Here is an 11,703-nt window from a genome sequence, read left to right on the forward strand (position 1 = left end):
GACACTCTGTCCACAGGGACTTTCGGGTATGCAGAAGGATCGACCAAGAGGATAGAAAGTCCTTATCAATTTGGCACGACCGCAATTCAACGAGACGATCGAACGCCGGTATTGTTCGCGTTTGCAATGGCTTGGACGATGCCCAAACGATCTATCAGCATTACCAAAAGTCCTTATGTAACCGGGATAGCCGGCTTTTCGAAAATAACGAATGACGCCTAGCGGACTCCACAATTCGCACACCTGTTCGTCACTCTTAAGCACTCCTATGATAAACGGTCGTCGATCGAGACTGGCATAAATAAATCCTCGCCTAAATTTACGGTCCTACTAAAATGCAGTTTTGATTGTATATTGCATCTCGATACTCTCGTTGCTTGCAAAATAACGGTTCGTTTACCATAAACGCCTCCCGAGGAATCTAGACACGTATCGTTTTCTTTTTTTCCTGAACAAAAGCGAGTGAAATGAATTTCGCAAGGCCATCCAGAACGAGTTATGTTGGAAAGTGATCCGAATTTAAATTTCTCTACTTTCCGTGCAGTCGAAAATACCGAGACTCAGTCTTTCCCATGATTCGCGAACCTGCTTCGCGGAGAGTTCGTGCAGACGCAAATTGGTCGCCACTGCGACGCGAAAAAGAATTGCAGTCGGTATTCGCGGAACGGAAATACGTCGAGTATTAAATTGTGCAAGTTGCTGGTGATTAGACCGATGAAATGGAAGCCAACGTTCGCGATAAAAATAGCAATTTAACGGCACGAGCTCGTCTCAAAGTGTCTAATCTGTTTCGACGTGAAACTTCCACGTTCGAGATCCGACTGGCTTATGGCTACGAACAGAAAGATTTGCTTCAGCATGCGATGTAATACTTTTTGTGGATTGGGAGTAGAAAAGAAAGAGGTGTAAAAGCGATTACCTGAGGATGTGACACGCGCATGAATCTTGGCAGCAATGTTTCTAAACGTATCTCCGGCCTCCTGCGGCTTGGACGCGCAACTTCTGAGCTTCTCCAACAACGCATCGTTTATAGCCTCGTCCGCGGTTTTATTGCTTGGTGGCATCGCACTAAACCGCAAACCGAACAATGAAAGCTCAATTATCGGTCACGGTAAACTGGTCAAGAACATGACTGTTAAGCATTGCACGACAAACAGCACACAGTGGTTGAAGCCATGCAAGATTCGACTACCAAAAAGCTAGGCAAAAGGCTCAAAACGATACTTAATTTTTACAACTGAAAAATCCCTTTCGATCGTTCTAAACCACGTAAATGCTATCGAGACTGTTTACAATAGTTGATACACAGAGATTTTGAGATATTAAGAGGACCAGAAAAATACGATTAAATAAACAGAAATCCATCGTCGTGTTTGTACTTAACCAAAGCGCAGCTCGCTGATACTTTCTCGCCTACGAAATCCTTCCTATCTGCGATAGAGAAGACAATCATTACGAATTCTCGTGCACTGACCAAAGAAATTTAATCGACTATCCTTTGGCGGCGCGCCAATTCGAACGTTAATACGCGTTAATCACTTTTCGCGGTCGATTTGGACACGGTTTGCCAATGTCAGGGAAATGAATACCAAACGTTGGAGAACGCGTCACCCATCAAGGTTAATTAACGTCGAACAAGCTCAGAAATAAACGAAAGAGAATGATCGCGAAAAATGCAGCGAGCAAGCAGCCGACAGCGTTCGATATTATTATTAATCAGCGTACGATTATCTTCGACGAGGCTCCACGATATCTCCTTTTTAATCGAATATTATTAAAGACATCGTGGAACCTGCGAATCTTATTTTTTAAAAATGCAGGTAACAATAGTACACTACTCACGTTGAATCAAATTTTACAAACGATTACCCGCATTTAAAAAAATTGCGATTCGCGTCCACGTTCGAGGAACCACATTGTAGAGCAAAACACGCGAGATTTATTGGCTATGAATTACTATAAGCGATAATAAAATTACGGTTTCTAATAACTGCACATTTTGGCTGGTGTCGTGTCGCGTTTGTGCCAACGTGGATTTTGCAATTATCTTTACGACCAGGCCAAACGAAACATTATCTTTAAAACATTGTTTTTCGAGTACCTTAATTATTATAGTTCAAAATCACAGGATTTATTCAAACGTATTCTACACTTTGCAACTACCAGAATTTAATTCTCTGTTTCTATGAATAAAAAAAATTTTAATATGATGGTAAGTGTTTAAATTTAATTAGTAATTGTTTCAAAAAAAATTAATTTATATATGATGTCAATATTTAAATTTAATCCTTAGTTATTTTATCGTAGATTAAATATTGTATCAAGTGATTTAATTTTCAGCAAAACTGAACGATAACTAAGAGATTTTAATTAAGATATTTCTACGAATCAAACAAAATTAAATTTTAATTTAATCCTTAGTTATTTTATCGTAGATTAAATATTATATCAAGTGGTTTAATTTTCAGCAAAACTGAACGATAACTAGGAGATTTTAATTAATATATTTCTACGAATCAAACAAAATTAAATTGAAATATGATGTAAATATTTAAATTTAATCCTCAGTTATTTTATCGTGGATTAAATATTATCGAGTGGTTCAATTTTCAGCAAAACTGAACGATAACAATGATTAGGGGATTTTAATTAATTTCACAGTGTAGAATATGCTTGTAAATGCTGTGAGAAACTCACCCAAATGCTTTGGTACTTTCGATAGGCTTTCGATAATTTTTCTGACGAATGAAAATCGTGTATGTTGGAAAATGTGCGAATAAAAGAAGCGTGCAAACGGCTCCAAAATGTGCGTTCTGAACGGGGACTGGAAACCTGATGCAGAGCGACGAGTACACGCATGAAACGCGGGGACGATTCTTTATGCAATTGGCGCGATTTTTTACTCTTCGTCCTGGGTGTCCAGCGCGTTTTCGTCGTCCGTAAACTGACCCTCCATCGGTCGTTGGTTCTCTTTGTCGTGCTTCTCCGACACACTAATCATATCCATTTAACTCTGTTCTTTCCACGGCAAAAACAAATGACGAACTCACGGAGATCGGTAGGATCCGAAAGGAGCACGAGTTTCCATCGCGATCAGAGGAAGGAAGAAAAAAAGGATTCGATTATTTTCTCGCTGACCTTCTCTGCGATTATTACGTCGAAACGATCCACGATCGATCACGCGATAGATCGCGTACGTCCCATTTTCTGGGATTATCTGGCGCGATTCGAGACACGGGATCACCGATGAGAAAAGCGAGGATACTCGTGGAAACTTTTCCGTGAAATTCGCAGAACGATCCACGCACTTTGCCACTCCGAGGCGGTTTGACGTTTCGCGCTGCCAAAACTATGTTTAAAAGCATAGCACGCACGCACGAGGCGCCTCTATTTATAGTGACGGCCGCTTTCCGAAAACCGCGCCCCTTTTCTCATATTTTTTTATACCGGAACACCCCCACCCTCGATCGTAACCCCCGAAAATTAATTCGAACATCGACGAACGCACGGATCGCGTCAATTGTCCCGTACTCTCATATTCGATTTATGTTCTGTACCGGACCCGTTGAAAAAAAGTAAAAGGGAGGGACTTGGTTTCTGATTGGAACGATCGTGGATCGTGGGATCCGTGGATCTATTTAAAAACGGACGGGGTCTCGATTCGTGCTGAAAGTTCGCTAAATAAGACGGGAGATGATGGAATCGACGACTGGTTGCCAAAAGATCACCACCAAAACGCTCGTTAGTTTCCCAAAATCTTGTCAACAACACGCGACTCGGACTCGACGTGTAAAATATCTGCAACCAGGGAATTCCAAAAACCACGACCGACTAAAAATACATCCAACGTTCCATCCAAAGTATAAAACCAAAATAATCGTTTTTGAAAACGTGGAGTTCGTTTAAAAGGGATGAAACTCGCAGCCTCGATTCTTCGATTTTCTCCAGACTTTTAGGAGGCTCTTAAAACCACCGAATCGTGATTGAAATCGACGTGCAACGACAGCGAGGCGTAATCGAAACGAGGAAGAGGAGAAACGGATGAAGGGTGAGAAAGTCGATGAAAACACACTCGTTTAACGCGACACGATGATCGAGCAAGGACGAGTCTCAACCTCGTTGCAACCGCGATGCACAGATGCACCAGCACTTCCGACGAAACAACAACCGTCACGGAAGGGTGTCGCGTATCAGGTGTATGCGGCACTTGTTGATAAACACGAAACCTCCCGCGGATTGATTAGTAGCCGTGCGAATTTACACGAGAACAGTCGACGCCTCACGAGCTCCAAAGACTATCGATTCTTCAAATGGCGCTCCATTTCAAACTCTAGCGTGCCCAAAAATCCTTCCATGCCAACTCTTTATTCCTCTAGCAACCACCAATTGCAAACATTTGAAACAGCATTGAAAATCTCTGAAAATAAAAATAAATAAATAAAGAGTCAAACTTTGGAAGGATTATTTATCTGCAACACTCTCATCCATACTTTAACCAGTCGAAAATCCTTCCATACTAACTCTTTTTATTTCTCTAACAACCTCCAATTGCAACAGATTTGAAACGCATTCTAAAAGCTGTATAAAAAAAATAAATAAATAAAGAGTCAAACTTTGCAAGAATTATTTATCTGCAAGGTTTCTATTCGTATTTATGCTTTAATGAGTCTGAAAATCCTTCCATACAAACTTTGTTTATTCCTCTAGCAACCACCAATTGCAACAGATTTGAAACACCATTGAAAATCTCTGAAAATAAAAATAAATAAATAAAGAGTCAAACTTTGGAAGGATTATTTATCTGCAACACTCTCATCCATACTTTGACCAGTCGAAAATTCTTCCATACTAACTCTTTTTATTTCTCTAACAACCTCCAATTGCAACAGATTTGAAACGCATTCTAAAAGCTGTATAAAAAAAATAAATAAATAAAGAGTCAAACTTTGCAAGAATTATTTATCTGCAAGGTTTCTATTCGTATTTATGCTTTAATGAGTCTGAAAATCCTTCCATACAAACTTTGTTTATTCCTGTAGCAACCACCAATTGCAAACATTTGAAACAGTATTGAAAATCTCTGAAAATAAAAATAAATAAATAAAGAGTCAAACTTTGGAAGGATTATTTATCTGCAACACTTTCATCCATACTTTAAGCAGCCGAAAATGCTTCCATACTAACTCTTTTTATTCCTCTAGCAACCACCAATTGCAAATATTTGAAACACCATTGAAAATCTCTGAAAATAAAAATAAATAAAGTGTCAAACTTTGCAAGTATTATTTATCTGCAAAGCTCTTATTCGTATTTATGCTTTAATGAGTCTGAAAATCCTTCCATACAAACTTTGTTTATTAGATTACAGATTTGAAACGCATTCTAAAAGCTGCATAAAAAAAATAAATAAATAAAGAGTCAAACTTTGCAAGAATTATTTATCTGCAAGGCTCTTATGCGTATTTATGCTTTAATGAGTCTGAAAATCCTTCCATACAAACTTTGTTTATTCCTCTAGCAACCACCAATTGCAAAGATTTGAAACACCATTGAAAATCTCTGAAAATAAAAATAAATAAATAAAGAGTCAAACTTTGGAAGGATTATTTATCTGCAACACTTTCATCCATACTTTAACCAGTCGAAAATCCTTCCATACTAACTCTTTTTATTCCTGTAGCAACCACCAATTGCAAAGATTTGAAACACCATTGAAAATCTCTGAAAATAAAAATAAATAAATAAAGAGTTAAACTTTGGAAGGATTATTTATCTGCAACACTCTCATCCATACTTTAACCAGTCGAAAATGCTTCCATACTAACTCTTTTTATTCCTCCAGCAACCACCAATTGCAATAGATTTGAAACTACTGAAAATCTCTAAAAAAATAAAAATAAATAAAGAGTCAAATTTTGAAAGTATTTATTATCCTTCTACACACATTCTTTTTATTTCTCTAGCAATGATTTGAAACGCCACTGAAAGTCTCAGAGAAAAAAATAAAGAACTCTGCTTAGCCGTGGTCCAGATATAGTAGAACGAGTGGAATGAGTTCTTTTCTAAAAGAAAGTTACCAGTTCCGTTTACTAAACGTCTGCCTCGAGGCTGGAACAATAACGTCTCGATGAGAAAATAAATGGAGACAATTTAGAGCATCGGATACCGCTAGTAGAGTTTTTAAGTAATTTAATTCGATCGTGAAAGGATTTTTATGGGGATGATACGTACCCTGAAACGTCAAGAGGACATCCGTTCCAATCATTCATCTTTCTTTGACTGTCAACGCCGCTTCGTGCCTTCTGGTTGTACCGTCGGAAGTTGCCTTTTGCATTTTCATCCGTGCAACCTTGTAAACCATATTTCGGAGGCCATGGCGAAGTCACTGCAAAGGCTCATTTTACCAATTGTGTAAAATACTAATTAAATAGATAGACCCTTACCAACTCCACAATTTTCCCAAGGATTTTTTTTATCCACGAAACGAAGGTTACAAACTTTCTAGGAAACGTCAGAAATCCTCTTGAAGTCAACCTCGAGTCCAATGTTCCCTTTGACAGATAACCAAATAGATTTTAAAGGGTTCTTTCGAGCACAGTGTTTTCAACGCTAGAATCAAAGTGATCAAAAAATTTACTCGACCCGGATTTTTGAAAATTCAGTTTATTATAAGAGAATGGATATATTTATTTCCGATTATATCGTTTTAATTTCTTAGTTCTAGCGTTAATCACTGAAAGACATCGACGAGACCATAATGGCGCGAGATTTAGAGCGCACCTAGATCCATCAAAAGAGGCGCCAAGCCTCGAGGAATAAAGATTCGGATGTCAAATGGCTGACCACACCCTTCATTGATATTCCAAATGATCTATCACAAACCGGTTCGTGTATCTTAGATCTCAATAAACAGAATACAATACATTTAATTACATTAATATATTTAGAAAATCCAGACAAATTTTAAAAAGCAATGCTTTGAAAAAGAAACTCGTATAATCCTCGGAATGATTGTTTATTTAAATAACGCCTCACGCTCGATCTATAAATTCACGAAACTCGACGAGAGCACGATTTATGGTAATAATTTCCTGCTGAATGGCGCGTCAGAATTTTCACGATGCTAAATTGGACCGGGATTTGTGTCGAATCATCTCGAGATCTGGTTCCTGAGAATCTATAACGCGATATTCGATGTTGATCGTTCCGAATTCGAATCGCCGAAGCTGGTAGAGGTAAACGTCTCGCCATGTATCGTGTAAGAAAAAAGAATCACGGAGCAGGTATCCCGTTGATCGTGCAGGATGATCGGATGTAAGCGACAGAGAAGCTAAGCGTGGGAGAAAAGGAAAAAAAAAAATAACGATCGCGTATGATATTTGGCGAGGTGGGGGATTTACTGTCCAAGAGGAATATATAAATCGCGAGTAGGGCTGAAATTCAGGTTAGTGCAGATAGTTTTCTGAGCCTACCGCGAAGCTGCGATCGCACACCATGCAGGTAAGCACAACGCAAGCAATTTCGAATGAAACTATTATTTCAAACGAGTTTCGAAAATTAATATACGTTCGTGAAGAAAAATATCGGTCCAAATACGTCGCAGTTCCTTCAGAAATACGCACTGTGGTTTTTATAAATAATTCTCGGGACACGAACAACTGTTTCCGTGTTGCTTGCGATTCACGATCGTTCGTATGCGGATCACAGAGACGCCGCGAACGTATCAAAACTGTGATTCCCTATTCCACGCAGGGAACGGTAAATTTCTAACAACCGCATTGTTTCTCGTGTCATCTCGAGTAAAACAGTGTACTCGGATTCGAAGAAAGCGTTTTAGATTCTCAGGGAAGATTCCTTTTTATTAAAATAACTAACGGACCACGCTCGTTTGTATTGCGATCACGAATATCAGAATCATGTATCGTCGATCCTGTTATTAGGACGCTATATTGTGGCTCTTGAAATCTTCGGAGCTGCAATTCGATTGTTCGATCAAATTCTTTGCGTGGGTGGGAGCTGGCATCCTGCATGGATCGCTGTAAAATTTCGAACGAGGTTAATGAAAGATATTTTAAAATGGAAGTTGGAAAAATATAGTATAATAACTGATACGTAGATGTATGATACCACTCATCATATATAATATTGATAAGTCAGAATTAAACTTTGATTTATTGCTCATAACCAGTACCTGTTTGTTATTTTATATTTTTTTCTCGAAAGTGCGTAGGATTCCACGGGTATGTCTACTCACCAAAAATGATTATAATTGACCCCTGCAACCAAAAATAATTTTTTTAGAACGATTTGGAATTTTACAATTTTGTCGAAAAATTTATCCACCTTCACGAATTTTTTTCTCGAAAGTGGGTAGGATTTCGGGGGTATGTCTATTCACCAAAAATGATTGTAATTAACCCCCTTAGCTAAAAATAATTTTTTTAGAACGCTTTAAAATTTTTTATTTTCCTCGAAAAATTTAGAAAATTTCATTTTCGATTTTTAATAAATCCAACCATGGGTACTGTAGTTTTATTTATTAATAAAAAATAAACTTACTACACTTCCAGATAATAGGAATTCTACTGTATATGTATAATTGATCATACATAATCCTAATAAATCAGAATTAAACTTTGATTTATCCTAACCAGTACCTGTTTCTTTTTCTTATTGATTATACTATTGAAGGTTTGTACGCTGCTTGCAATCGCTGTGATCCTGGTCGCGTCGACGGAGTCGAAGCCAGCGTGGCACGATTTGTACCTCAGCAATTACCAATACCCCTCGACAGCCATAAACGTGCATCCTCAGCTTCTCCACTACCAGGACACCTACTCTCCATATTACGTCTACAATGTAATAAAACAATTAATGAAACGTTTCACTTTTTATTTCCTGATCTACATCACCTTTTTACACTCGTTACAGGTGCAGACTCAGGACGTAAACGCGATTCCATCGACTGTCGTCGCCAATAATAAGCCAACAGTCCCACATCTGCCTACCTACAGTTTCTATTATGGCACTCCCGTTTACGATTTTCGAGTTCCATTGGGCCCGGTAATATCGTCCAACTCATTCACAAATAAACCTTCTGCGACAGAATTCTAGTACTTCCCCCTTCCTAAATATTTGTTCCTCTTTTCTAAGCTAATTTAAAAAAAAAAAATGAACTACAGCCGAATCGAAATTAATCAATTCAAAATTGAGAACGTTATTTTACAATCATTGTTACATTGTTGCACAAAACTGCAAGTAGTCCATATCTATAATAGATAAGTTAGTATTGCAGTCAGATTGAACTTTGATCTCCCATTGTATACAATATTGATCCATCAAACGAGCATATAAATCTTCTAATTAAAAATGTTCCCTGGCCCCAATCTCAGTCTAAACAACCACCTACTGGCACTTTTAGTAATTGTAATTTAATTTTTAATAACTGTTATTCCTGCAGCTTTATCCGGCGGTGAAACCGTCCCAACCGTGTCCAGATCCCAAATTAACCACAACCACCACGGAAACAACCGAAGTAAAGGACGACGGTGTGGAAAAGTTGGACACGAAAATCGAATCTGAAAAGAAAATGAAGAAACCGAGCGACACCAAGGACAGCAACGACGATGACAGCATCACCGTCGAGTCGATATAAAAAAACAGTAAAAACTACATTTTAAGTGAATTAATTTGAATTAAATAACGACTGTTTCCCTGTTGCTTACCCCCACCTTCCAAAAAGTGTGAAATAAAATTAAACTCGAGGATATTTACTTGTACGATGGAGAGATTTTTTATTTAATAAAATACGAAATATAATCGCGTACTTATTATTCCCCCCGCGTGATTAGATTTCGTTGAATTTCAACTTTTCGTTGTCATAGTGATTAGAAAACGCTATTATCTTTTCGAAAAGAATAGTAATGAAGAGGTCACTGCAGAAACAATAGATAAACCGGAGGTCAAAGATGAATTAACTCGGTCGTTCACTCGATCGCAAATCGTTCGCGTCGATCGATGGGAAGAGACGTAATTGTAATGGGAGGAAATCTTTGGTTCGGTGTTTTCGCGACGTTAACGTTATTTCTAATAATAGAAACGACCTCGAGTGATGTGGAATTGGATAATGAAAATTTCAAAAAGTCGAACGCAATCGATCCTGTCGAAGAAACTGTGAAGAGATACAAACCTACGAAACGTGTACCAGATGATTCAGTGGACAAAAAGGGAACATTGCGAATCGAAGAACGTTTCGTGGATAATACAATGGAGAAGGTAAATGTGTCTCGAGATATTTCGAGAAACGGATTCAAAGTCACGAAGAAAAACTACAAGAAGTTGAAATTGGCCCAGATTCAAACCGGTTATAACAATCCAACGAACAAAGGACGTTCGAGCGACCGGAACCTCGTGGAAGTTATGGAGTTGCCTAAAAGAGTAATCGAACGACGTAACGCGAATTACTCCGACGATAGAGAGACGTCAGTTTACCATAAAGAATTTATGACAAATCGTAAACAATACGCGAACGATCTAGCGCGGAGACAAATACTAATAGACCAGCTTCGCGCTCGACAACGTATGATATTTGAGCAGTATGAAAAAGAGAAATCTACGACGCCTAAGTACAGTGACCACGCTCTGAACAATCGAATAAAACATAACAAATCTTCGAACGTCAAACGCGAAAACAAAATTGTTTACGGAACGATAACAATTGCTACTAATAATCAGACGTCGACAGAGAAGAATGGGGAAAATGATGAATATTACGAAGATTACGAGAGCGTTGAAGAAGACACTGTTCAGACTACGGAAGCCATTGTCGCGTCGACACCAGTAAGTAAACTTTCAATTTTATAAATAGAATTCTATAAATAATTTCGTAAAGCCACTATTGATGTATTTTTGATAAATGATGTGTTACTTTTTAAAAATTGTTGGCTTTATGGAGATTTAGAGCAGTGTAACAATTGAGTACGGATTAGTGAAGCATGCAAACAAGGAATTGTATAAATAATAATACAATAGAGACTCTATAAATAAAATTGCACTGTTCAAAATTTCCATGAAGCCACTTCTGATGTATTTTTGGTAAATGATGCGTTACTTTTTAAAAATTGCTGGCTTTATGGAGATTTAGAGCAATGTAACAATGGAGTATAACTAATAAAGCATGCAAACAAGGGATTGTATAAATAGTAATACAACAGAGGCTCTATAAATAAAAGTGCACTGCTCAAAATTTCCATGAAGCCACTATTGATGTATTTTTTATAAATGATGTGTTACTTTTTAAAAATTGCTAGCTTTATGGGGATTTAGAGCAGTGTAACAATTGAGTACGGATTAGTGAAGCATGCAAACAAGGGATTGTATAAATAGTAACACAACAGAGGCTCTATAAATAAAATTGCACTGTTTAAAATTTCCATGAAGCCACTTCTGATGTATTTTTGGTAAATGATGTGTTACTTTTTAAAAATTGCTGGCTTTATGGAGATTCAGAGCAGTGTAACAATTGAGTACGATTAGTAAAGCATGGAGGTTTTATCGTACAAATAAAAAATTGAGAAATTACGATTACTTCCAGATCCTCACGAAACTGGACGTTACCCAATGGGGTAAGTGTGACCGTGATATAGGTAGATTATTGTACCAGCACAATGTGGTCCTATCCATAAAGAGGGGCGCAACAACCGA

General features: G+C 37.8%; 2 protein-coding genes across 9 annotated transcripts in view; one reads left to right on the plus strand and one right to left on the minus strand.

The window, feature by feature from the left end:
* The window catches only part of LOC143349083 (cytosolic carboxypeptidase 1), a 28,676-nt gene extending 25,199 nt beyond the window's left edge, over positions 1 to 3,477 (minus strand). The window contains exons 1-2 of one of the 8 annotated variants that reach the window (XM_076780013.1): positions 2,904 to 3,471; positions 920 to 1,068 (exon numbers count right to left, since the gene is read on the minus strand). In XM_076780013.1, coding sequence (XP_076636128.1) covers positions 920 to 1,068; positions 2,904 to 3,007 — 253 coding nt within the window. In that variant the 5' untranslated portion in view covers positions 3,008 to 3,471. Of the gene's footprint in view, positions 1 to 919; positions 1,069 to 2,832 lie in introns of those variants that run through there. The other 7 variants (XM_076780016.1, XM_076780012.1, XM_076780015.1 and 4 more) reach the window with 7 other exon arrangements.
* A 3,974-nt stretch (positions 3,478 to 7,451) lies between these two features.
* Positions 7,452 to 9,782, plus strand: LOC143348975 (uncharacterized). The gene is made up of 4 exons (XM_076779778.1): positions 7,452 to 7,500; positions 8,692 to 8,859; positions 8,932 to 9,063; positions 9,461 to 9,782. Exons 1-4 carry the CDS (start codon positions 7,495 to 7,497, stop codon positions 9,653 to 9,655), a joined length of 501 nt encoding a protein of 166 aa, XP_076635893.1. The 5' UTR covers positions 7,452 to 7,494; the 3' UTR covers positions 9,656 to 9,782.
* Positions 9,783 to 11,703: the final 1,921 nt, after the last annotated feature.

This window comes from Colletes latitarsis, chromosome 12 (genome assembly GCF_051014445.1).
Source record: "Colletes latitarsis isolate SP2378_abdomen chromosome 12, iyColLati1, whole genome shotgun sequence".
Taxonomy (NCBI): domain Eukaryota; kingdom Metazoa; phylum Arthropoda; class Insecta; order Hymenoptera; family Colletidae; genus Colletes; species Colletes latitarsis.

Coding starts and splice junctions, on each gene's coding strand:
- LOC143348975 (XM_076779778.1), top strand. Junction 8,860..8,931: donor CTCCATATTACGTCTACAAT/GTAATAAAACAA, acceptor CACTCGTTACAG/GTGCAGACTCAGGACGTAAA. Junction 9,064..9,460: donor TTCGAGTTCCATTGGGCCCG/GTAATATCGTCC, acceptor TTATTCCTGCAG/CTTTATCCGGCGGTGAAACC.